Source organism: Adiantum capillus-veneris, chromosome 29, assembly GCF_014529385.1.
Source record: "Adiantum capillus-veneris isolate H3 chromosome 29, ASM1452938v2, whole genome shotgun sequence".
NCBI lineage: Eukaryota > Viridiplantae > Streptophyta > Polypodiopsida > Polypodiales > Pteridaceae > Adiantum > Adiantum capillus-veneris.
Window position 1 is genome coordinate 86,174,458 of NC_140959.1, and position 27,384 is coordinate 86,201,841.

Sequence of the window (27,384 nt, forward strand, 5' to 3'; positions counted from 1 at the left end):
GGGCCAAAATTGCTCATTCATTGGTGATTCTGCTCAAGACCCTTACATCACAAGCGTTGTTTCGTTCGTGAATAAGTTGGTTTCAAAACAGCAGTGCAAGGTGGAAAATCAGAACTTCAAAATAGAGAAAACACATATCGCATCGAGGGCTTGCTCTTTACAATTAATTACATTGTTATACACAATCTCACGAAGTGGGGCACTCGAGTGCTTGTACATCATTCAAGCGCATGGAAAGAAACAAGGACTGTTTATAATTATGCTTTTGTCAACCTACAAAAATGGCTTTAGAGAGTAGCACTTACAATGTTGCCTTCACTTATTTTGTATAAATACGAACGAGCATTGGATGTGTTCAACACTACAACCTTTCATTTTGCAATCTTTGAAACTCATTGTTGAAAAATTGACCAAAGGTTTTTCAATCGAGGCAGTTCCTTGACAATAGATGCTCACACTTAAGTAGCCTACACATATGCAACTCTCTGCCAAGGTGCACCCTAACTAGTCCCATCGCAATCAGATACATCATACATCGATCATCTGACATACTTCTTTGCTTCTTGGGCTTGTTACAGACCCAAAAAGAGAAGCAAATCAGTCATTGCAGCCAAGCTGCAACCAGACAAACCTAAGCGAATCAGTGTCCATATCAATTTCTTCGTCACCTTTCGTTCGAATTCTCTTTCCTGACGGTGAGAGTGCATGATGTGTCTGGAAAATACTTGAAAAAGCTTCTATATAAAAATATACATGGAGCAACGCTGTATATGACTCGAGCTATAACCGATATATAACAGAAAGCATATGCACAGAAGTGCTCCTTACCTCTTAACCCAATGAGGACCCACCCTCAAAGCAAAGGCAGGCAGCTCAACCAATGCCACAATAGGGTGCCCTCTCCTACTAACCTCATGCACATTTGCCACACAAGGGCACTCACATAAGGTCTTTCAAGGTAGCCCTCTCCAAATAACCTCTCGCACATTTGCCACACAAGGGTACTCACATAAGGTCTTTCAAGGCACCTTTCTATGATCTCTGTGCCAAGGTCTATGCATTCAATAAATAGCCCATGCAAAGGGTTCCCACGATTGGGCAGTAAAACCCACATCAAGCTCCCACTTGTCTTATTGAGGTGCTTTTGGTGATTCACTAGGCCCATCCACAAGATGGATGATGGACTGTTGCATGCTTGCATCCAAGTCTGCCACGTTTTTCATTACATGGACACCTGTCCGAGAGTTGTAGTAGCACAGCATTCCCATATCAGGTGCAACATCCACTTTGGTAAACTGATTGTATGTGGGCAGTGGTATCATATGCCCTTGCCCCGTATGCTTCTCTGCCCAATTCTTAGTTCTCCAAAATTGTAGCTGCTTCTGCAACTTTTTCTGAAGAGCAAAAGAAAAAATTTATTGAGTTCAAGAGCACAGTTCCGAGAGAGAGAGAGAGAGAGAGAGAGAGTCAAAACATCCTACACCACATGAAACGAAAAGACACGAGTGTTATTAGCTGAAGAACATCAATGATATTGCAATCTATAGGCTACAACATGGAATTATATTACAAAGAATAAACTCGTAAAACCCGAACAAAGATTGAACTCAACCATTCAAGAAGCCTCAACGATAACCTCTAATCTGAAGGGGGGAAAAGAAAGAAGGAATTGGCATTCCCCCTTTCTGTTCTTTTTTTTAGGAGGGGGGGGGGGGGGGGGGGGGGGGGGTTGTTCCCCTTTGAAAATTTATTCACTTCGCCATAAAAATTACGAGCTAATATGCCTGAACTCTAACACCCCCTCTCGGCTCCTGGAAAGGAAGATGGACCAGGAAGTTGGAGTGAGCAATCTGCAACTGTAAAGAGAGGGTTTCCTGGAAGAAGTTATCTGCTACAGAACTCCAAGGGCGAACAATACAAGGTGCCGTAGTATCATCCGACCACTACCCCCGAAAGACGTTCGGGAAGTAAAATGTTGTCTACTGAAAGTAAATCCAACTCTAACAAGAATCTCCTCAACTCAACCGACTCAAAAGTTGCACAACCAGAATCTGCAAAAAATATTGTTGTTGACTACTTCAAGAGAATGCATCAAAACTGAGGGTCAAGGCATAAACTACTGGAATCCGCATCATTTCTCAACTCTCAAGTGCTCCACCCTTGAGGAAAGAGTCAGAAACCTGCACCTCCGATCATATACCACATGCTAGAATCTCCAAGCTGCTATGGAAAGTCCAAAGAATGGAACAACCAAAGCTACTGAGAAATCAACTGTCCGAAGAAGAAGAACCAAAGAACTGCACCAACCACCATATACAATGATGAACCGCAAACTATATCTGAAGGAACTTAATCAAAATTGAGACCGAAACTGCTACTGATCTTCGGTTATCTGGAACACATCCCAAGGAAATATCACCCCACTCTCAAAGTGAATCGAGAACAAACGTCCAGTAAAAAGGAACACACATAAATATTGAGACTACAACTAACACGGCAAGATCAAGAGACCTTGCATCCAAGCTTTGTAAGAGAAGAATAAGATGCTACTGAACGCCACCGACTAGACTGTCAATCCTGTATGGCACTGCACATGGAACCATTGGTACTGAAATGAAGTAGTCCACGGAAACTGACTCCCAAACTGGCTCCACTTCCCCCTCTAAAGAGAGAATTTCCGGACCATGGATAACTGCCATAACTCTCCAGCAATCTCTTCTTGTGTAATTGGATGACTCAAGGTAGGTGAATCCGAAAGCAAATATACCTGTGAAACCTGGACCCAAATCTGGGCGAACCGAGAGGAACATCTCCCCAATTGCAAAGAATGCCATGGAAATCTGCCAATTCATCTCCTCGAAGACAACATAGCCATAGAAACCTGTTGGGGTATAGGCGCATGTGCCTTGCCCGACCGCCCAGAGTCTGGGCGCCCACTGACTTGTATACCTTATACATAGCATAAGTGTATAGGGGGCTGCTCACTCTTTTGAGTCTCCCCACCCACATTGTGTCTGTCTCCTTCTCTCTCTCTCTCTCACTCTCCGTCTGTGGTGCTCCCCGATCCCCTTCAATTGGTATCAGAGCATATACAGATTCTGCAAGGTGCAAAGAGAGCGTAGATAGTGCCATCTCCTCTAGCTCCTGCCACTGATCGTTAAACATGTTTGAAGGTCTACCTACATCACCACTCAATGGTCGATGCAACCCTCGCTGTGTCAATGCGTCAAGCATACACTCTCTCCATGCCGCAAAGTCTGACCCATCAAACATGCGCATCTGTGAGAGGTCACAATCTGATCGATCACCTGTCTCTGCCATGAGCACAATGTAGCAAACTAGAAAGCAAAACCACCTCACTAACAACACCTAAAAACTGTATACCAATATGGCCAGAAACACAATGTAAAACCTGTGAGACACACTCCAAAATAGAGCTCCCGCAATGTCAATACAAGCCTCGCATGCTCTAGTATCACACTGCAATCTGTAAGCTGACCAATCGAGATCAAACTCACACGCAAGTCTCGACGGCATAGAGACTTGACATGTTGGCATTGTGGACATAGAGGGCACATTAGGCGTCGATGTTTCAGGCGTTTGAGACAACGGAGGGTTTTTGGCATAGCTTTCACACCCGGACTCGGATACATGTGATCCAGGAGTCTACCTTGGGGTTTTGGCACGCTCCGGACGCGCTCGTCATATCAGAATTTTTAAATTCTGAACGCTGAATTTTCTGCTGCAGCAGTTGTTTATTGTGTGTCAAGGATTCCACACATGGTTTGCTCTCAGATGTGAGAGTGATATTTGCTGCAAGTTTCCTCACAGGTGGGAGGATACGATGTATGCCTTATGTGGTTTGATGCTCAGGGAGACTAATGTGATTGCATTTTGAGCTCGGCAATGTATGCCTCGAGCATGTTTTTTGGCAGTCACAGGTAGAGAAGATATTTGTGTACTAGATTTGCAGGTGTTTGCAATGATGTATGCAAAGTGTGGAGATTGGTGCATGCATTTGGAGTGCGGTTTGATGTGCTTTGGTTGCTCATGGTTTTGAGCGTGCAGTCAGTTTGGTTACTGGTTTTGTGGCCGTTTTACTGACGAAACTCTGGCGAAATTTTCCCAGGTGTTTTATGCGCATCATTTATGCGATCTAGGTAGAGATTGCGGGTTGCACTCAGCATTTGCGTGCGGTGTTCTCTGCAGGTGGGAGATTTGTGCGTGTGTATGCATCGATACCGTACAGTGTGGGCTTGGTGATTAGCTCACAGGTTTGACAGGCGTACAGTTATCTTGGCACACTCACAGGAGTGAATATTGTGATGTATGCTTGTGTGGCTACGAGCTAGGTAGCCGGATTCGAGCACTAATGGCTTGAGATTTTTCAGCAGGTTTCAGCTACAGGTTTACAAGTTTACAGGCAGGTTTGAGGTCTTATTTGGGCGCTGAATTTTCAACCATTGTTTCCTCTTTGCAGGTGTCCATGTATGGCTCAGTTGTAGGCTGATTTGGGACACATTTGTGACTTGTTTATGCAGCTGAATTTTGGGGCTGTTTTGGGGCTGATTTGCAGCCATATCTTACAGCCATATTTGCAGACTTTTGTTGATGCGATTCGAGCCAGTTTAGGGCTGATTTGGTTGACATTTGCTACTCATTGTTGGTTGCTCTTTTGCGAGCATTATGGCTGATTTTTCATTTGACTTCCAGCGTTCTGGTCTGACACAGTTTGATGGTGTAGATTTTGTTGCTTGGAAGGAGCATATGCTTGTTGCATTGGCGGATTTGGGGCAGGATAAACCCTTGCGTGGTTTATCGGCGAAGCCCAATTCTATGCGTGATGATGATTGGCAGGATCTTGATGAGTTAGCCATGTCTACGATTTGTTTGAATCTGGTTGAGTCTGTTTACTGGCAGGTCTCGAGGGAGACTACAACTCATGCTTTATGGCAGAGTTTACATGCTATGTACGCGACATCCATGTCTACAGGGGAGTCTAGTCCCACTTCTATGTCCATGGGAGAGATTGGTCCCACACGCAAGTCTCGACGGCATAGAGACTTGACATGTTGGCATTGTGGACATAGAGGGCACATTAGGCGTCGATGTTTCAGGCGTTTGAGACAACGGAGGCGACAGATGCGTGATGCAGATTTGGGCATGACAGATGCTAGTGAGATCAGTACGGTGGTTACTGAGTATGCTTGTGACGGCGATGTCACATTTACATCTAGCTTGTCTTCAGACAATCTTATGTCTACGGATTGCATATCGGATTGCACATTGTCTTCACATTGGTTACTAGATTCAGATGCTACATTCCATGTCACGTCGCATCGTGAGTGATTTAGCACGTTTTCTAGTGGGAGACTTGGTTGTGTGCACATGGCTGATGGTGTTGTGTATGACATTGAGGGTGCAGGAGACGTATGTTTATCCTTGCCCAGTGGTATGAGATTTACCCTGCGTCATGTGCGTTATGTGCCAGATCTGAGACGGGATTTGATCTCAGTCAGACAGTTACGGGATTGTGGATGTCAGATTTCGCTACGAGAGCGAGATTTTGTGATGCATTTGGGTTCGCTAGTGATTGCGAGAGGTGCCAGGAGTGGTACAGGTTACCCATTGCATGTGGATCACGCGAGAGACAGTGTTGTCTATGTGATCATGCAGCCAGGTAGACAGCGAGAGAGCATGCGAGTCTCTTTTGCTCATGGGTTGCAGGGTACTTTGCATGGAGTGCAGAGTAGTGAGCTCGTTGTGCACACAGTTGGGGCACGACTTGAGCAGTCACACAGAGAGGTGACAGAGTCAGACATGCATGCTTTGCTAGTGACTGAGCAAAGCAGAGAGTCAGTTGTGCGAGATACTTCTATGCAGGATAGACAAGTAGAGCGGTCTTGCTCTAGTGAGTCACGACAGGAGGACGTTGTGAAAGAGTCTATGCATACGGAGTTAGAGCATGAGAGCTCTAGTGAGTCACAACAGATTGAGTGGTCATGTTTACAGTGGATGATTGCAGAGGAGGCTGAGATGTCAGCGATTATGCAGTCATTCCTTTCTATGCTCGACAGTGAGCATGGGGATATAGTTGTGCAGGATATGTCTTCCAGCAGACACCTAGAGCAGCTGGTTTGCTCTGAGGTTGCACGACACGTTGATACATCTTTTGTGGACAGTCAAGAGATGCATGTGGCTGACACGCCTTGTCAGTCAGAGATGCCTATTGCCAGGGACATATATGTTGATGCATGCTCCGTAGAGCTAGCAGGGCCCGCTAGCATTGCATCGGCATTCGGTGGTCTCATGTATGAGATGCTGATCTTGAGACCCGATATCACAGCTGCAGTGGGAGCATTTGCAGTTGGGGTTGTCAGTCGTTTGTTGACTGATGATGGCATAGTGCACGAGGGAGATATGCAGGTATTGCGTACATACTTGCAGTACGTGTGCGGTACATCTGGTGGTGTATGGACTTACACAGGAGCAGGACAGCCGGATGCACACGATCACAACCAGCCAGTGGGCATCGGTTGAGAGCGGTTTTCTCTCGCCTTTTGTAGTCTTTAGACTAGGTTCCCTTGCTTAAAGGCACAGTCGCCTTTAAGTGGGAGGTTGTTGGGGTATAGGCGCATGTGCCTTGCCCGACCGCCCAGAGTCTGGGCGCCCACTGACTTGTATACCTTATACATAGCATAAGTGTATAGGGGGCTGCTCACTCTTTTGAGTCTACCCACCCACATCGTGTCTATCTCCTTCTCTCTCTCTCTCACTCTCCGTCTGTGGTGCTCCCCGATCCCCTTCAAAACCTACTCCAGAAGTGTTGAAGAAGATCCTACCACTGTCCAAACACCTCTCTGAAGAACAAGCTGAAAATGAATAGCTCCCCCTCTGGATCCAACAACCGCATGCTTTCTTCCCTTGCAGGAAGGCACGGCAACATGACTCCATCTAGGCAAACCAAATTAATCCAGCACTGCTACCCATTGTGAAACCTCCATCGGGTTCCCCTCCGTAAAAAGAGGCCGGGGTAAACAAGGATAAAGACAAAGAAGTCGTAGACGAGGATCCAAGGCCTCCACATACCCAAATCTGCCCCATACTAGAGAAAAATCAGGAAAAAACAGTAAGATTCTTCTCTCTCAATCAAGGCCAAAGCGGCACCAGATCATCCAAATCTGAGCATCCAAGGTGGTCATATCACATAGGGCTTTGATACCATGTCAAAAGTGGCAACCAAGATGCAATGAAGACAAGAACTGGCTCGTGATCCGTTCACATGGTGGACACCTCTATTATCCTTTCCCAAATCAATCTCTCTCTCTCTCTCTCTCTCTCTCTCTCTCTCTCTCTCTCTCTCTCTCTCTCTCTCTCTCTCTCTCTCTCTCTCTCTCTCTCTCTCTCTCTCTCACACACACACACACACACACACACACACCCAAGTGTCGTAGATTGGTTATGCCATTTCCCTCTTGTATAACAGGTCTTGAGTTCAACTCTCCTTGTCGGATAGATCTTTAAGGCCTCTTGGGATGGTTTCCTACGACGTTAAAACAATCTTCTTCTCGGGGGTGTGTGTGTGTGCGCATGCATGCTAATAAAAAGAGGAATTTGGTATAACCTTTCTATCACCCAAGTGTGGTAGATTGGTTATGCCAATTCCCTCTTGAATAACAGGTCTTAAGTTCAACTCTCCTGGTCGGATAGATCTTTAAGGTCTCTTGGGATAGTTTCCTACGACAATCTTGATGGTGGTTTTGTTGAGAGCTCTATAATCAATGCACATTCTTCAAGATCCGTCTTTCTTCAAAACCAACAACACCGGAGAGCAGTAGGTGAAGTACTCGGCTGGATAAGACCCTTTTCCAAGAGGTCTTTCACCTGGTTCATAATTTCTTCATTCTGGGCTCGGCTCACACGGTAAGGTGGCCGGTTTGGTGGTGTGCTTCCAGGTATCAGATCAATGGTATGATCCTCAAGACGAGCTAGTGGCAACTCGCTTGGCAGGCCCTCAGAAAAGCAACCGGCATGAGTGTGGAGAAAATCTTGGCGTTCTTTTTCAAGATCAGACATATTTGTCCTATGATCATCCTTCAACTCTTTCAAAAAAATCGAGTAAACAAACAGACTGAATTTCATTGATTTTGAAACGGCCAAAGCCAATACAGGAGGGACAGACTCGCCCTTAAGTTTCACATCAAGTACAATGGTTCGGCCCTTTTCTGTAGTCAAAGTCGCTTTTCTAGCCCGATAATCGACCACAGCGTTGTTCTTATGGTATCAGGGAATGCCCAAGAGGACATCACAACCTTCCAAGGGCACTATGTAGAAGTCCTCGTGCCCCAAATACCCCTGACAATGCAACCAAAGTTTGCCAATGATGACAAGTGTAATGGCTACGTCCTTGCCGAGTGCCGCTAGAACTGCCTCTGCTTGTGGCCCCATCCGATTGGGTGTAATCTCGAGCCGCACCGCCAATTCAGGTGAAATGAAGTTGGCCTTGGCTCCTCCATCAAAGAAAATTAGGGCTTCTTGATCTTTCAGTTTGCCCCAAGCTCGGCAAAGTTCTTTACTCTCATCAATTGTGCTTGGGTCAGTACCCATGCAATCTGGAACCAGTCCTGCTTTCATATTGCCTTTCCGTCCACGTTTCTCAGCTGCTTTTGAACTCTCTGGCCTTTCTTCATCTTGTTCTTTCTGTGCCTTTTTAGGGCAATTCGCGAAGATGTGTCCTTGTTCCCAGCATCCAAAACACTTCCCCTCTTTAATGTAGTTGGCTCTCTCCCGAGGAGAGAGCCGGGGTCGTGCATCCTTATCTTTCTGATCTTGGGGGTTCTTCTTCTTTCTACTTTCATTTTTAGAAGTCTGTTCTGTTTTCTGCGTCATGATCTCATCTGTGGGGTAAGTCAAACTGCCTGAGTGTATGGCAAAGCCCCGTCTCACATGACTCATCAGTTTTTGAATAGAATCTGACTTTTGCTCTAAGCAATGATCTCGGATCTCCGTAGGAAGTCCCAAGGTAAACCGCTCAATCTGTTCTTTAAACAAAATCTTCTTAGATGAAGAAGCAGGTAGAAAAGAGCTCCAAAATCTCTCACAATATGCGTCCAAGGTATCTTTTTTGGTCATCCCTTGAAGTAAGAGGTAGCGCTCCGAATCTTGGAGTGCTCTGAGTAATGCCCTCAAGAGAAAGCTATATCAAACTGTTGTATGAAGACCAAAGCCCTCGAAGCATCTCGGAATCCAGAAAAAGGGTCAAATTTAATTGACTGTCCACCTTCTTTAAATTTTCGAACTTTCTTGCTTTTATCCTCCAGAAAGTCATATTGGTTGACTTTATAGAAATTCTTCTTCTTTGCATAAAATCTGTGATCATCGGAGTCCGAACTATCTGAAGGCGAGTCCTCTGTAGAACTCTCAGAAGCTGGGCGAAACTTAGGTTTCTTTGCCTTTTTATTGCCCTTTCCGAAGCTTTGCGGAGTCAAAAGAGCTAGAAGAACTGTCAGAAGAAGAAGAAGAAGAAGAATTGGATACTCCTTCAAATTGCACATGCTTCTTCTGCTTTCGTGCCGAGGCAAAAGTAGATTGACGACCCAAATAACCCGGGAAGTCAGTTCCTTTCTTCTGCTTTTTGTCGTGCTTTTTGGCTTTGTTGGTTGCATCAAAAAGCTGGGTAATCCGTGTATCAACCACCTCTTCTAACTCTTGCTCTGTAAACATCCTCGGAGTAGGAGGTTTCTTGAGTGCCGGTTTGAGGGGTGGTTCTGTGGCCTTCCGCCACTGAGAGTGGACTTCGTCGAAGGATGTCTGAGTCAAAAATTTTGCAAATTTGATCAATCATCTTTGTCGCATCGTCAACCAATTGTCAACGCTCCATCTCTTCAATCTCCCCCTGAGTAGGCCGAGGCGGGCCGTACTCCTCGTGAGAATCTTCTTCATGATCTCTTCCCGCATCCCCGGATGCAGAGGAAGTCGACTGACCTCTGTTTGAATCCATAAGTGTCGCGAGAAAAAGGATCGGATTTCTCAGTAGAAGAGAAATCGGCCGCGCTCTGATACCACTGTAACAAACTTGGACACTCCAAGTCAAGATTCTACCGCGACACAGCAGAGATTTACTTCAAAACAGTTCACAATTTATTCGACACAGCCCGGTGGAGTTCCGTGCCAAGAGGTATTGGCCCCAAAGACTGGCACCCCTTTCGGTATTTCTTTTTATATTAATCTTCGAGCAAAGCACAACTCCCGCAGGTGCTCGCTCTCAGACTCTGCGTCCAGATGCTCTGCAGAGGAAGCCCCCTTGGGTTTATTATAAAGGTTACAAGGGATGCTAAAAGCAGAGCCCCAAAATCTTGAAAATCAAAAGCTTCTTTAAAAATCAACTTAAAATAAAGCAACTTTTCCCAAAGTTTCCCCCAAAAGCTTGCGTAGAATTCTCTTGCTTTTTCCCACGCAAATCCAGCACAAAAAGCGGAATTCCGTCCGCTCAGCCACGTCAGCAGCCCAGCGGAATTTGCGCCGCAAATCACAGGATTCCGTACAGCATGCCATGTCAGCAATTCTGCATAAATTCCGGGAGGCTGCATGTGTATCTGCTGCCGCCATGACACGTCACCAGTTTGTGACACTTTGTGCACGTGATCAGCTTTTTCAAATATGGCGGCCAGGGTGCTTTTGGTGCACGCGTTGATGCATATGGATCTTACAGTATTGGTAGGGGTGATTACGGACCATATGGTATGGATACAGGCACTTACAAACCTTACGGTGCATATGGAGTACATATGCCAGGGCTTATGTACAAAGATCACTAAGGGTATCCTACTGGAGGAATTGTTGGTATACATAATGACAATGAGATGCCTCCAACCTTTGGGACATCTTTAATTCTGAGGGTAATTGTACCGCCACACATGTATGACCGCTTTATGCGGCATGCCTATGAATCCCCAGAAAGACTCTAAAGACGGAGGCGAGAGCCTGAAGTTTGACATTTTCTCGAGGCCTCGAGATGCGAGCAAAGCTTTGGCTTTTAATGAGTAGCTTGATGCAGCATTTTCCAGAGGCAACTTTACGGAAGCTTCCAAATTTACAAAAGCTGCTTCTTTCCTGAGGGAGAACGCACAAAAATGGTGGTCAGCCTTACTGTTACATGTAGAAGCATCCCATACTTGGGCGGGGTTCAAGAGATTGCTTTCTTCTCTATGGTTGACACCTAAGCATGAAGCAAAGATTCTGACAGCTTGAGACCACTTATGGATAACTGAGGATGATACTCTTTTGGCTTACAACCAGCGGTTTTGGGACACGTTTCTCTTGTGGCTTCTTCTGAGATGGTTTCTATCGAGGTGCCAATGGAGTGCTACAATTGCAACTTGCCAGAGGAGCGGCAGAGCTATTGCTTGAAGCATGAGTCAACAAGAATTCAGGTACTGTTGGACCATGCTCAGGATGGTTATGCACTGCTCCTGGTATCTTTGACCTTCGGGATGGCTGCATCAGGGTCAAAACCATCTGATAAGGAGCCCAAAAAGGGTAAGAAAAAAGATTAAGAAACTTGTAAAGAGGAAGCCACCTGAAGTGACTCTATTGACAACTGAGCACAAGGCTGAGTGGTACAAGCAAGGAGTGGTGGAGGTGTGGGTGGGTGGGTGTGTGTGTGCGCAGAGGGGGGGAAGGGTGTTTGGGTTGCTACTTAATTACCATTCTCTCCAATAAATCCTTCACATCGACAGCTTGATAATCACGTGCTTGGAGAGCCTCAACATCACAATCCTGTTCGAGCAAGAAAATCCTCTTTAATACACACTCCCTATGCTAATATGAATTTTAGAAATAAGATGCAATCATGTATGCAAGGATCAACCTCCAGTGATAGAATTGCAACATCATCAGTCTGCACGATTTCATCTTTGCTCACTTCAGCGGCCAGCCTCCGAGACTTTCTTTTTGCTTTAGGCAGAACTTGTACAGATGCCGAATCAGACGGTTTCACGTCTAACACATTTATAGAGACCTTAGGTATGATTAGTTTGTTCTCGACACTGACAAAATCACTTTCACTTTTAGAGGATCTTGAAGGCTCTGAGAAAATGGGCCTTCCCTCCACTGATTGTCCTTTTGTATCAGAGCTCGTCGCCTTTGCACCCTCTTGCATCTGTACACCCTCAATCGCCGTCGATGCATTTGAAACACTGCCCTCATTTGGTGGAGCATTGTCTGACCCTTTCACTGAATCTGGAACACTCCCCTTCTCTTCCTTAGCTGCAACACTGAGAGGGGGCACTTCAGGTACAGATGAAAGAGAAGGGCTCGATGCTTGCACAGGTGTGGAAGCCTCCTCAGAGGTTGACTTTAGCCTCTTTTTGTTTTCTGCAATGACACCGTCATTACCATCTTCCGGTTTTTCTCCTTTCTTCTTTTCTGTCTTATGGGAAGTTTTCTTTTTCTTCGTCTTTGAAGCACTTTTGCTATCAATTTTCCCACCTGATGCAGGATTCTTTTCATCGGCAGCCTTATTTGAAGGCTGTTCCAGTGCCACCTTTGTTTCTTCAGTCTGCGGATTTGTGCGTCTTGAGCTGCTTTGTGCTGATGATGATTCTGAACGCGAAGACCCAGGGTTCATGCCATCGCTATCAGTAGAGGCACCTTTCTTCTTCCCTTTATGAGAAGATTTTTTGCTCTTCTTATGGCTAATAGTCATTAATGGGCACCCTGATTAAATCAGAAACTAAAAATATGAAATTTGGACCATCAGCAGGTGCAATACAACTAAAAGAAATTGTCAATGCCAAATCTATAAGATGATCACAGTTCAACATGAATTTTACAAAACATGCTGATGGCACACCTGCCAAAGCAGGAATAAGATGGTGCAAGTGCGTGTGAAGGTGGTTCGGCGTGTGTGTAGCAGAGGGGAAGGGGACCAGGATGGGGAGTGGGGAAAAGGTATTCCAGTGCCTTACCATTGGATACTAGCTCAGATTGCAGCACATGAAACTCTTCTTCCTGCAGGTAAGCAATAAAAGTTTGAGCAATTAGATTGCTACAGTCACTTCCTTCTTAGAATTGAAAAGATGTAAATTTACAAAAGCCCGGGACAAAACAGCACTCTTTTCCTATGGAGGACAACAATACAATGTGTGCATATCTTGTTACCCCAAAGATGATAATTAAATGCACAGCTAGTTGCTAAAACTTCAGTGTTTTATCAGTTAAGAAAACACCCCTGTGCACTCCAAACAACACTAGCGACCCTGCCCACAGATCCCTTGATTTGTCGTCCACCGCATTTGGCTTACCTGTACTCTAGTAAGATTCTGGAAGCAATGAAGGTTACACCATGAATAAACCATTCCATTACAAATACAATACCTTTGGGTAAAAGCTGTTGATAGTCTTTATAGATAAAAAAGGGCATAGCTTACTTCAAGTCGCAGAAGGTGAGAGACAGAAAGAAAAACAATTGAAATTCTATATCATCAGTAATCCTATTTCTGTTTCAACACCCCCTCAGTTCCAGGATAGGTGCCTACACCCCTACGGTTCCAGAATTGCCCCCTTGCCGGCTCATTATCCCAAATGGCAGCATTCCTTCCTAAGGATTCCTCAGCAAACCAAGGCGAGAACAGCATTCTGTCACAGACACGATTCTTCCCCTTTCCAGTCAATATGCTTTATGATAGCAAACTCTGAGAAAAAGGATAGTTGATTACTTGTGTACAAAAACAGCTACACAGAATCAAAGATGCTCAGAAAGAGAAATAACCCAGGTTTCATGAACTATTGTGAAGCTGTAAAAGTTTGAGCCCACTTTCGATAGTGGAGACATGGTTTTGACCCTGCTTCAGATGTCTTGGTAGAGGAGGTAGACATTCCCATCTCCATCTACTTTCCTGGTTTGCGGAGCGAGTACCTACCACTTTTGTTCAGGATAGACTCAGTGATTGGGACTGTCCTGGAGCACCTCGCACAGCAGCCTCAGTAGCTGCCAAGGCGGCCGGCATTCCCTCAGTTCGCGTTCTGGTTAGGGACACTCACACTCTCCCGAAGGTCATCCTCCTTCCTCGGGTGAGTGGGGGTTGGTTTAGACAGAGCGTGGAGTACTCGGGCCTCCCCGAACCAGTGCTTCATTTGGGCCAACTTGCGAAGGCCTGTCCACAAAGGAGGCCCCGACCTACACCACAGACTCATCCCCAACCTGCAAGGGCTGGCCAGCAGCCACAGGCAAAGACACAAAGCACACAGGCAGAGCCACCCTTCGAGCCTGGGGCTCAAGCGGAGGAGGGATGGCAGCAGGTTCGTGGTCGACGACGGCAAGGGCCACAGCGACAGCCTGGCACTCAGGGTGGTCCTCAGGCACCTGCCGCCCGGCAGTGGGTTCCCACGGGGAACCGATTCGGTCCTCTTGAGCAAGACGAGGTCCCTGCTCCAACCCCCACCTCAGCTTCACCCTCGACAGCCCCCCTCCTCCCGAGTTCCCCCCGTTCCTCATCAGCCCCCACCCCCCCCCCCCCCCCCTTCTGCTCCCGCCGCCTCTCTTCCTCGCCCCTCTACCTTTGCCGATCCCCCTATCCCCTCTTCTCCCCCACTTCCCCCTCCCCCTGCTCCTACACCCCCCCCTCCCGCTCCAGTTCCACGGTCGCCCAAGGAGGCAGGGCCATCCCCGGCTGCTAGGAGATCTCTTGGCAGCGCCTTTGCCACGAGTCGATTGGTGAGAGAGGGACAGCCTTTCTTGCGACCCCCTTTACAGGTACAGACGTCTCCCTTCGCAGCAATCCCTCGTGGTCTGACGAGCTTTGACATTCGGCGCCGTCGGGACTTCTTTGACTATGATTTTACACGCTTCCTCGGCGACTCCTCGGCAGACCATGAGGTAGCCTTCTTTAGGGTTCATGTTTTGTTCCTTGCAGCTAGGGGGATAGAGGCCTTGGACTCAGCTGTTGGCTTCTCTTTTCCCCTTTGTGGCAGGGACCAGACTGAGTGGACTCTCGACTCAGTGTTGGAGTGGTTGCATACACAGGCCCTAGAGTTCTCTCACCACATGGGAGACCTAGGAGTTACAGACATGCTGCAGACTCTGTGGCCATTGGCCAAGTTTGCGATGACCCCTCCAGATGCAACAGGATGTAGACACAGTGTGGTTCACTTCTTTGCTGATACGCAGTGCTCGCCATGCTATGTACACATTCATGAGGACTCCTGGACAGAGGAGGTTGCTTTACGTACGGCTCGGTCTACTTGGACTTGGGCCAGGCACTCTTTGCAGTCACGCCTATCTAGAGGACGCTCGGATGCGGATTACTCCCCATCCAAGCCAACCTCAAAGATAGGGGCCGACCGCGTCAGGAGCTTCAACGTTGCCTTGTGGGAGGCGAGATTGATCTCCTTATGCTACAGGAGCATCATCTGTGTGAGAGCCGCATCAGACGTTGTGGTCAGGCTTGCGTGGACGATATGATACTTTTTGATCAGCTACTTTTGGACCTGGAGGCATCCAGGGTGGGGTATGTATGACTATTGCGGATTCTTTGCAGCAGACCATTGTGGACAGAGGGATTATTGTGCCAGGCAGGGCTCAGTGGATCACTGTGCAGGTTCAGGGTTGCCTTGTGGGCTTCTTGAACATATATGCGCCCAATGTGGCAAGTGCACGAGCAGAGTTTTGGTCACAGATTGTTGAGTCTCTGCCGCAGGCAGAGCAGTGGTGCATAGGGGGTGACTTCTTCAACATGTTGGAGGACCCTTCTGACAGGATTGGTGGTAGCCATGCTACTGTGCATGGAGTTGAGCTGGCAGCTTGGGAGAGGTTTTGTATGACTTTGAGGGTTTTGGATGTGTGGCAGCACTCTAGCTTTGTGAGGCCCCCAAACAGCCTGGCCTTCTCTAGTTCGGACAGCAGAGTGGGAGGAGTGAATCTATCGCGGATAGATCGCTTCTACACTAGTGACCATTTCTGTGACTTGGGTGGGACAATTGACATTTTGGCAGGGACTTCCTTTTCTGACCATGCACCAGTGATCCTCACAGTGGTAGATAGATAGAGGAGGGGGAGCACGATGCTTCGCATCCCTGAGAGGGTCTTGCTGGACTCTGCACTCAGAGAGCGAGTAGAGGCTCTTTGGACAGAGAGCTTGGACATGCAGGATTCTCCTGCTGACAGAGTGGCCTCAGAACTAGCTCCGCTTAGTCATTTGTTTCTCCAGGAGTCATTGGCTCGCCTGGCTGCAGCGAAAGAGGAGGAAGAGGAGGAGCAGCGTCTCAGACAGGACGTTGCTTCCTTGCAGAGGATGCAGGAGCAGCATCCAGACAGTCCTTGGTTGGAGGAGCAGTTACAGCAGGCTCGCCCGGAGCTTGTTAGCACAGAGGAGCGGCGCCATGAGTTTGCTTTCCATCGACAGGCATCTCAGTGGACGCAGGTGGGTGACAGAGAGACTGGTGCTTTCTTCGAGGCAGTGGGACCTCGGCATACGCATGCCAAGGTCAGTCAGTTGAGGAGACCCGACGGATCAGTTGCTTCTAAGCCAAAGGACATGCGTGCAGTTGCCACTGACTTTTACCGTGAGTTACTGTCTGCAGAGCCTCAGTCAGAGCGTCAGGATGCATGCAGGGAGCAGGTGTGAGCACAGATGCCTTGCCTTGTGACTGAGGAGATGCGTCAGCGGCTTGAGCTGCCACTTCAGCTTGAGGAGTTGTACACGGCTCTTAGTGCACGCCCCCGTGGTAGCTGTCCAGGTGAGGATGGCTTGACTCCCAGTTTTTTCTTGGAGTATTGGGACTTTCTTGGCCCATATCTCTGTAGTGCTTTTCAGTACAGCACACAAGAGAGATGCCAGACAGCATGAGTAAGGGTCTCATCTATCTCATTCCCAAGGAGGGTGGCTCCTTGGATGAGATTCAATAGTAGCGCCCCATCACCATCCTCAACTCAGCCTACAAAATTCTTGCCAAGGCTCTGAGTTTGAGGATCCAGCCACTTCTAGAGAGCCTTATACATGGGACTCAGACAGGTTTTGTCAAGGAGCGCAATATCCTTGACAGCATCTTTACTTTTTGGGAGGTTTCTGCCCTAGTGCGGCTCTGTGGTGAGGATCTGGTGATTCTTCTTCTCGATTTTGAGAAGGCCTACGACAAAGTTGACTAGGACTTTCTGGAAGGCACTCTACGCAGGATGGGCTTCTTAGATGCTTGGATCAGAGGGGGTCAGCTTTGTACAGACGGGCACACAGTCAGGTACTTTTGTCAGGGGGTAGGGGTGATCGTTTCATGCTCACAAGTTCGGTCAGACAGGGCTGCCCTCTTGCCCCATTCCTCTTTCTGTTCTATGCTGAGGCGATGAGCAGGTTTTTGGTGTCGCAGCAGGTTGGTCTACGGGGCTTAGCACTCCCTATTCGGGGAGATGAGCTCCTGGACGCTGAGTTTGCTGACGGCTCAGCCTTGCACTTGGATGGCCAGGAGGCCAACCTCCACAGCTGTGAGTAGGCTCTTGAGACCTTCTATGGTGCATCTGGCGCATTGATCAAACGGAGAAAGACAGCAGCTTTCTCGGCTGGTAGTGCTCTTGTACCCGATTGGATGCCAGGTGAGGGTTTCAGGTGGATCCCCCCAGGGATTGCAGTTCGGTACTTGGGCTGTCAGGTTGGTTTGGACTTGTCTCCCGAGCAGCAAATTGCTCCCCTCCTCCTGTCTATCAGGAGGAAGTTGTTACATTGGAGCTCCGCACGACTTTCTTTGGTTAGCAGAGTTGTAGTGGCCAACCAGGTGTTGTTGGCTACTATGTGGTACATCACTTCTTGCTGGATCTTCTCGAGTTCTTGTATCAGCCAGGTAGAGAGGCTGATCAGGAACTTCCTTTGGTCAGGGCATGACACTCGGACAGCCCGGGCCAAAGTGGCTTGGCAGGTCATCACTCTTCCTTGTTCACAGGGAGGGCTTGGGATCATCGACCCAGCACAGCAGAGCAGAGCCTTTCTTGGGAAGTTCATCGTTCGAGGGCTTCTTCCAGGTGAGGAGCCCTGGAAGGAGTTCTTGCTACAGTGGCTTCATGCTAGGTGCCTCAGGCAGGAGGCCCCTGGCAACCTTCGACCAGATGGATCTTCACAGAGATGCGCAGAGTTTGTTTGAGCAGGAGACTGGAGGACCGCTTCGCTGTGGGTTTGCTTCGATCTTGAGAGCACTTGCGGTGAGGCCTGGAGCAACGGCAGCCTACTTGCACGGAGGAGCGCCTGCGATAGCCCCTTGTTTCGAACCCCAGGTTAGCACTCAGAGAGGCCACTTGGTTGGTAGTCGGCCTCATGTTTCCTGGGGTCCCATGGCAGCGGGTCCAACACGCTCTTTAGGTGATTGGTTACAGTTTTCAGGCTTGTCAGAGGAGCTGCAGGCTTTCAGCTTCAGGGCATGAGAGGGGTGCAGAGCATGTGCCAAGATATCTCAGAGGCAGTTCCAGCTGTGTGGCTCACCCCTCTCGAGTCAGCAGCGCCCAAATGGATGGGAGTCTTCACACGACTGGAGGTTCTCATCTCAGTTCGGGCTTGCTCAAAGACTGTTCTCTCCCTGTTTTTCGAGTTACAGGGTGAGGGACGCTTACAGCGAATTGCAGTAGAGTGGCAGAGTGCTGTTTTCACGGGATCCGAGTGGTGGGCATCTGTGGGAGGACTTGTGTCATCGATCCTGACCCAACTGCTCTTGAGACTGGACACTGGAGACTGTGGGCTTGGGAGTGCTATCCACTGGCACGAGTACAGTGGGATCCTGGAGAGTGGCTTTAAAGGGATCCTTTCTCTTCTGCAGACCACCCAAGCGTCCCTTTCTTTCAGTACACTGTTCAACTGGGACGGCACATACTAGCAGCACAGAGAGAGGCTCGCCCTGCTGCAGCACCTCATTGGCAGGAGGAGGGTCTCACACAGCTGAGTTCTTGGCAACTTTTTGGGAGAGGTTGTGGGACTCCAGACACCCGAGGCGAGTCACTTTGTTTCAGTGGTTGGTCGCACACAGAGCTACAGCAGTTAAGAGTTGGCTGGTGCATAGTGGTCTCTTGGCCGCATGCGCAGCTTGTGACCATCTTGTGGAGAGTCAACGTCACTGTCTTTGGGACTGTCCCTTGGCACAGCAGGTGTGGCTTCGTGTTCTTCGGCTGATGCCTGCTCTTTCCACGGCTCGGCAGTATACTTGGGGAGCAGCTGCTTGGTCCACTCTCACGGGCCCGGCACTTCAATTTGAGCTATCTTCCACCAACAGGATGATAGTGATGCAGGGGGGGGCGACCTACACTCCAGCCTGCCACATAGCTTACTCCACAGGAGTGGTGCAATGAGAGAGAGGACTACTGGGAGCTCATCAGTGGCCTGACACTCTGGTTCATCTGGCGGGCCCGTTGCTTCCACATCTTTGAGGCTCGCCCTGTACCACCAGCAGAGACTATTCGCGATCTTTGGTTAGAGCTGATCCACACCCTCAGAGGACAACTCGATAGACTTCAGGGCAGCTCCGACCACATGAGGGAGCGCAGAGAGGCCTTCCTTCGACTTTGGCGTCCTGGGCCTTTTTTCACCATGGCCCATGGTGTACTCAGATGGCACTACCGTCCACCTGTGTGGCTCTTCCCTCCCCCCCATTTCTTGATTTAGCCTCATTGTACATATATTGTTTTTCATCGGGAGAGTCTCCCCATCATGGTTGTTGTAGCCCTCTCTCGAAGAGGTGGTTGTAGCCCTATGGGCAGTTTCATTAACCAATAGAAGGATCTTTTTCTTGGAAAAAAGAAAGGACATGAACCGGTAAAATAAGTATTGAATTCTTGAATTTTTGCTTAATTTAATTTAAAGTTCTCTTCTGAGAAAGGACCAACTGAACTCACCATTGAGCAAGATTTTGAATTTTTCCGGTTTCTCTCCGGGCAGTTCAGTTGGACCTCTACAATTGAGGACAATTGTATATAAGTGAGAGGAATGTTGCTAAATTGGCTTTATCTGACAGAAAAATAATTCTAAATGAATTATTGGATTTATAAGTGAGAGGGTTTTCTCGCTTGGAACACCAAGGAAAAATAATTCTAAATGAATTATTGGAATTTTAAGTGAGAGGGTTTTTCTCACTGGAGACATCCGAGTACAGAGTATTCCTAGTACGTCATTCAAGCAATGACGGGAGCACTGAACGGGAATATCTGTAAGGCCACCAGGAACGGGTACTTCTGATGTGTCACATCGGATGGGTGACAGGGAGCATCGGGAAGAAGTATCCGACCATCCGGGAACGGACATCTCTGATGCGTCATAGGATGGGTGACATAGAGCATCGCGAAGGAGATTGTACCGTAAGTTCAGTAGGAAAGGTCTAGGTGATGGATATTCCTGATGTGTCACAAGGTGCGTGACGAGTACAGTGGAAAGGGAATATCCATAGTTAGGAGGACATTCCGAACTGTGTTAGAATTGTGCACAAGGAAAAGCAAGCACTTGAATGAAGATGGGTTCAGAGGAAACTTTGAGGAAAAACAGATGCTTTTCAAGAAAGCAAATGCTTTCCCATGAGGAAGTCTATGTCTACATTGCAACTGTGCATGTGATTGCATGCAAGGACGCCAGGTTTTATTGAGTTTTTGGACAGATTCAGACCCTTTTTAAAGGTGACCGGCCGCCCACTTAATAAGTGGGCAGCCTATGATTAACTAAAGCCGTATAAACCAGCCAACGATTTTTCTCTCTTTTTCTAACAGAACAACGCACCCCAAAAAAAAAACGGCCGCGATCTCTACACAAGCAGCCTGCGCTCAGCTATTCGCGCCGTGGCCAGGAGCTATAAAAGCATCACATGCCCACTCAGAGGAGCATCAGTTTTTGCAAGAAGAAGATGCTGCTGCAGATTTCATCCGCAAAGAAGATGTTGCAGGTGATGCCCATGGCTGCCCCAAGTGTACTAGATGTCGCCAGGACCCATTGCGCAAGTTCCCTCGCGAAGAAGTGCCTACAAAGCGTGTTTCCATCGCACCAAGCTGCTGTTTTTCTCTGTTTTCAGCCCATAAACGTCGTAGACGGGGCTGATTTACAAGAAGGAACCCAAGAACACACCTGTTTTGTGTGTAGGATTGGAAGAGAGGATTTTATATGTAGAGATCTCTTCCGGGGAATTGCTTTTCGAGAACTGAGTTGCGTTTCGAGCGTCGAGACTTTGAAGGTAATGATTTTAATGTTATAATCTCTAAGTATTTGTTTGCAGGTGTACTTCCTCTTAGTGAGAGAGTAGGAGCAAAGGGAGGCATGAGCCTCTGCAGGAGAAAAGTGCTCTGAGGAACTAGAGCCAGATCAACCCAAGGGTTTCGTACCCAAGTCTGGGAAGTAGATCCACGGATCGGAGAGAGATAGCCTCTCGAGTTGTGATCCGGAAGTTGAGATTTCCAAGTAAGGACTCCGAGTCCAGAAAGCAGAGTTCTTTTGCGGGAAGAGGAGTCTGGAAAACAGAATCGGAAAAGAGTTGCAGGGATGCCATGCCCTAAGTCTGGAAGGTGAGATCCAGAGGCAAGAACCTTGATTCTCGAGGATTTGGAATAAGGAACGGAAGTTCCTTGGAATAGGGTTTTCAAAAAGCATCTGGTCTCCAAAAGCTGCCAACGCATTTTCAAGAATTCCGTACAATTGCCACGTCAACAAGAAGCGCAATTTGCGGTCCGTACAGTGCCATGTCAGCCTATCAATGGAAAGCATGGGCCATCCGTACAATGCCTCAGCATGTGTCAACATGATCTGCAAAATGTTCGTACAGTCCTACCACGTCATCAGTAGCTACGCGATTTTCTTCTGTTGTGTGTGTGGATCCTGCTTTGTCTTTAGTCACTTAGGTCCCATCGAACGGGGGTCCCATAAGTTGGTAAAACTCTTTTGATAATTAGGCCTCTCTACGGGGAACTACAAGTTGGTGAGAACCTCTTCTTCTTCTACTGCTTATAGGGTTTCGGTCCCTTGGCCGGGATCTGCAAGTTGGCTAGAGTTAGGCTCGGGAAGCCCTAACCCCATGGGTCTTCAGTGGCTTGACAAGTCAGCAGTTTGTGACATGCTCTGATACCTATATTACACCAAAGGGAGATGGGGAACAATATGCTCCACCCTACCTACCCCAACCTCTCTTTAAGGTTGGTGGAGCCCCCATGCTCGGTTCCCACCAACCCCTACCCCGGCTCGGCTACCCTTGGCCTTACGCAACAAGTTTATGTTGGCACTTGAGAGTGTTACTATCACACTGCGTAGCAAAAAGCAATCCACAATTGCTTTGTCGAGTACAAGTCTTAAGTACACAAATGATGTAATGATAGCATGTGAATAGTGTGACTGCAAATGCTACTTATAAAGTTGGGTGTACAAGTCGAGAGGCCGATTGTCCATTACTGTGACAGCATTAGTAGCATATAGTTGGTGTGGAACCCATATTCCACGCATGGATAAGGCACACTGAGGTGCACTAACACTTCATCAAAGGCAAGGCATCGAAGGTAGGTTGTTGGCTCACAACATCGACCGTAGATACGTGAGGATGGATAAGCAGACTCCAAGCATCTTCACAACAGCCTTTGGAGCACAAAAGCTGAGGCAATTTCGAGCAATTCTTGGAATACGAGAGATGGCGCTCAACATAAGTTGAACATAGGAGCACATGAATGGCTTCTCAACTGCATTCATCACGGGCACGAAGTAGCAGACACGATGATCATCGCCAATGGTGCTACAGCTGGACTTCACCAACATGGTCTACCTACCAAGAGTGATGGTCGTTATGTTGCACTCACTACCCATTTCACATTGATCGTTCTACATAGTCAATTTATTATGTTGTATTTCCTACTTATGTTTTGTAGTCCATCTTATCAATTTGAGTAATGAAGAAGACGACGCGGCTTGAAGCCTCCATCTCCATTGTGTGCTCTCTTGGTTGTGTGTGTGCACTTGCAATAGCTCAAGCTCTCTCCTTCTCTATATCTTACATTGAGGCTCTAGTTCTAAGTCCCCCCATATAAAGAGGTTGATAGACTACACTAGCCTGTTCATTATTCCAGATATCGCAGTCCTCCAACATGATAATATAGTCATCGTATGATGTTTCTCTCCGTTTACTATACATCTCACGCATTCATTCTAAGCTCTAACAAGGAGTGAATAGGACAGCATTGATTGACTCTATCCTCTTAATTCTAATACTAGATTGGCTCCTTTCTTGTCTATTTCCCCATTGCTCAAGTGACCTACATTCAAACTTAATCTATCACAAAAGCTTGACTAAGAATCAAGTGAGATGAGAGTAACCAGATTTTTGCAAAGTGTGCATCATGCATAGACATTGCAGACATGTTCTTGTTTGCACAAAGAAGGCAAAGATGCCCTTTAGCAGCAGAGGGGGGGGGGGAGGGAGGGGAGGGAGGGAAAGAGTGCAAACCATCCTTTCAGCTTCTTTTAAGCTTTGCAAAATTGTTGTCCCAAGTATCTCATAAGCAGCTTCCTGATTCAAGAACAAGATAGGTTGAATAAACCGAGAGTAATCATGTCAGTTTCCAACAAAGATTGTGCATAGCACACTTTTTTAGCAAGAACAGTCTGGCTATTAAATCAACTTTTACCATATTCTGCAACCTTTCCATGGTGGCATGCAGCATTGCTTCCTGATCATTCATAATACACAAAAACTTCTTAAAAACAGGTTAATGTGAAATATATGAAAGTCCAAATGCTCCTGGCTTCTCCATAAATTCACATTAATCTAAATAAACATTAAAAGTAGTTGAGTTTAGGAAGCGGAGACGACAATGGTGAAAGTAAATACACATAAATGGAAGATTTGATAATAAAAGCAATAGGAAAAATGTAAGGGCACACATATACACATAGAGGGAAGGTCAAAAGTCATTGAACCTTACATGCATTCATCATGAACATGCCCTAATTTTATGCTGCAAACCACCAAAGACCACAAAACTCTCGAGGAAATGCTCAACAAAGCATAAGGATTTACTTTTTCATTACTCGATTCCAGGTTGGCCCAAACCTCAGCTTGATGGCTCATTATAAAATTCTGAAAAACATGCATAAAACAGATTCAGAGGTCTATCAAAAACCTAAAGCATTAAGAAAATTGGTAACAAAAGTCACCTTTCCTTGATACAAATTGGCCAAGTGATCTCGAACATCGTGCTCAACTTGCTTTAAAAGCTCATGTGGAGATGGGGTGGGAGGCGGTTTGGCTTCCTCAGTAGCTTTGACGAGATCCTGTGCTACATGTAAGCTTCTCAACTTCTCTAACTGATTATGAAGGGTACTCTTTGGAGATGCTCCAAGAGCCTCCTCCCCCAGTGTCTTCCCTGATGCATCACACTAAACAAGCCTGCTTGGCCTCTTAAATTGCAAAAGGAAAGATAAATCTCATTGTAAATATTCTTTGCTCAACAAGTCCCCATAACTCTCTTCACAGTCGTACAGAAGCTGATCTTCATGTATCATGGATTCGCAACTGGTGTTTCTGAGCATTACAAGCCACACAATGAAACCAGACAACAGCTTATGTCAACTCTGTAGGGCACTAGGCCCCCAATGCAAATGCTCTGAAGGTGGATGATCAACTAGCAACTGAAACAAATGAGCCAACATGCTGCTGTTAAGTCTACCAGTACGCGCAAAAGTCCCAGTATCTGGAAAATTTGAGAACAAAGACCTTTTGGATCCATGAATATCATATGCTAACACCTAAAAACATACATGTACCATCTCCTTACTTTGTTCTAAAGAATACCATTCTTCAGTTTAACCTGTAATACATAACATCCAGCAAACAGCACTAGTCACTTGCTTATATGCAATCAAGGTTTACCTATGTTCTGAAACCATTGGTACAAATCTTGAAGGCTGAGTGCCTGCTCCTCAGTATGCAGCAATCCTGCCTAATTGTCAACCATAGAACAATAGAATAAAACACATTAATTATGTCTCAACCTCCAAAACCTCAAAATGCATTATTTAGTTAACCTATTTGTACAGCACATCGCATGCACCTTAGTTCTCCAATATTATATAGAATCACAAAAGTGAATAACACCAGATTAAGCTGTGCGGGGCACATAGCGTACTAGGAAGCTAACAAGGCCGCAGAATTCTTTTATGCTGGACTTATGAGCAATTTGCAACATCACAATCTATGAGTGAAATCATGAGTTCAAGATTGAAAGATCCACACAGAGTCCAACATGGCTTCATATGCCTAACTGTGCACCAGATAAGTTACGACGTACCAATTTTCGTGAGTGTTTGAGTAGTACACTTGGGCCACTCATAAACGAGGTGTCACCTCCTCCTGGAAGTATTGGACTCTCATCTTTCAAAGCCTCACCCAGAGAAAGATCCTGTAGCATTTCTGTACGCATTCTAACAAAGCCCATGGACTCCTTGACTCGAGCTCGAAATTCTTCTCGTTTGGTGCGCTCATCCAGTGGCCCATGGTCATCAGCAGTGGCAGTAACAACCTTCTCTGGGACTTTCTCAAAGGCAGCCCTCCGTTCCAATTCTTCGCTATCAGCATCAGAATAAGATTCTTCTTCCTGGTTACGCGAGCCATCGGGTACAACCGTATACATCCAAAAGCTCAAGTCCGTCGTGTCTAATGCCTTTTCAAAGTGCCTAGGGCATTCTTTAACTGGCTGAGGTACGAAAATCTGATCATCTTTGGGATGTCTAGCTTCTTCATCAGTGGAGCAACCTGTACACATATCTGTCTCCCCTTTTGAAATGCCTTGCGCTTTTGAGTCCTTGAAATGTGCCCTATTTTTCCTTGCCTTTTTGACCGCTACATTTGCAACACAATCGCCAGCGAATGCAATACCGGTAAGGCTCGACAAAAGACGGGATGCTTCATCATCATCATGTCCGTTTGTTGTGAAGAGTGGAGGCATAGATGAAGCCGTCAGAGTATTGGTAGACTTTGGCCCCTCCATATGGTAAGTCCTGGGATTCATGTTAAACAATGATAACAGTGTTAAACTAAAGGTTGGCGGGCGTGAAGGCAATCATACGGTGATCAACACTTACTGTAGCGTATGCATGTACATGAAAAGATCAAAAAAGTGGATGCTTGGTTGACAAGTAAGATGTGCATGCAGACATACATAAAAAACTACATCAATTTTGTGGATAAGCCTCCATGTTCGACGCTCCCTCCTCTACCAAGTACAATGGCACACATACATACACCTCTCTCTCTCTCTCTCTCTCTCTCTCTCTCTCTCTCTCTCTCTCTCTCTCTCTCTCGCGCGCGCGCGCGCACCTTCTCTCGAATGCCCAGGAAGGACAGAACGGAGCTGGCGGGGAGTGCCGGTAAGGAAGGCTCTTCCGACGTCGCCATTGCCAACCTCTGTGTGCGGACATAGTGAGTGTGTATCACTATAGGGAGCCTGTCTTTTCGCTAATTGCCCACGTCTCTTCCTGAAAATATGAAAACTAGAGTGCTTCATTAGCTGCGTTCGTATCGAATTAAGATTTAAGTAAAATATTCGAAGTGATTATCCATCTTGTGGTTTTTCTGTGAAGGTACCAAGAAAGAAGAAAGGAAGCAATCTCCTGTTTTCATTGAAAGGCTGTAAAGCTAACGATTTCTCAGTTTGCGATGAGAAGGACGTCAAAGGGCCGAAATTGTAGTTTAGAGCAGGAATAGCTCAATAGCTGCACGTCTTGACAAGGCAACTGATGAAGGTCGATGCCACGTGGATGAAGCACTTGCCGTTGGATGGTCGATGCCACGTGGATGAAGGATTGTTCCCTTGCATCCCCTGGAAACAACCTAGGGCTTTCTGGCCCTGCTCTTGTTGCGCACATCTCGAATCAACGCATTCCAAGGGATGACATTCCACATAGGAAGCTCCTTAGCCACACTTTGTGCTTTCTCAAGCGTACCACATTTGACATAGATATCGACCAAGACAATGCTGCCAAGCACAACATCTTTCTTCAATAGCCTCCGACTCACAATATACTTCTGAGTTTTTGTGCCCATATGAGCATCTTGTGTAGAGCCACATGCCTTCAAGGTACGTGTAAAGGTAATGACAGATGGAGAGAGACCCTAGCTTTGCATACTTATTGACCAAGACAGTGCCAAGCACGACATCTTTTTTCAACAGCCTTTGACTAACAATACAATTGTGAATTTTTGTGCCCATATCAACATCTTGCTTAGAGCTACATGCCTTCAAGATGCATGCATAGGTGATTACATCTGCAGAGAGGCCCTCAGTTTGCATCTGCTGAAAACAAATTAGAGCTTTCTACCCCTACCCACGTGGGACAAATCTTGCAATTAGTGCATTCCAAGAGTGCACACTCCAGACAAGAATATCCTCGAGCACTTGCGTAG

The 27,384-nt window shown here is 47.0% G+C and overlaps 1 protein-coding gene across 2 annotated transcripts; it reads right to left on the reverse strand.

The window, feature by feature from the left end:
- Positions 1–233: 233 nt before the first annotated feature.
- LOC147419527 (uncharacterized) lies at positions 234–26,477 on the reverse strand. 2 transcript variants are annotated; one of them, XM_086505326.1, is made up of 11 exons: positions 26,299–26,473; positions 25,271–25,979; positions 24,853–24,922; positions 24,138–24,346; positions 24,001–24,060; positions 23,609–23,650; positions 23,428–23,490; positions 12,969–13,011; positions 11,870–12,717; positions 11,707–11,778; positions 234–1,394 (listed from the first exon to the last, which is right to left on the reverse strand). In XM_086505326.1, exons 1-11 carry the CDS (start codon positions 26,397–26,399, stop codon positions 1,131–1,133), a joined length of 2,481 nt encoding a protein of 826 aa, XP_086361452.1. In that variant the 5' UTR covers positions 26,400–26,473; the 3' UTR covers positions 234–1,130. The 2 variants fall into 2 exon arrangements, with proteins under 2 accessions (XP_086361452.1, XP_086361453.1); XM_086505327.1 differs by lacking the exon at positions 234–1,394 and adding an exon at positions 10,857–11,496 and having other exon boundaries at positions 26,299–26,477.
- Between the last annotated feature and the right edge of the window lie 907 nt (positions 26,478–27,384).

Excerpts from the sequence above, each read along its gene's own strand:
- LOC147419527 (XM_086505326.1), bottom strand. The coding sequence starts at position 26,399 with ATGTCCGCACACAGAGGTTGGCAATGGCGACGTCGGAAGAGCCTTCCT. Across the intron at positions 25,980-26,298 it reads TCCTGGGCATTCGAGAGAAG|GACTTACCATATGGAGGGGC; the intron begins GTGCGCGCGCGC and ends CATGAATCCCAG. Across the intron at positions 23,651-24,000 it reads TGGAATCGAGTAATGAAAAA|GAAGCAATGCTGCATGCCAC; the intron begins GTAAATCCTTAT and ends ATGAATGATCAG.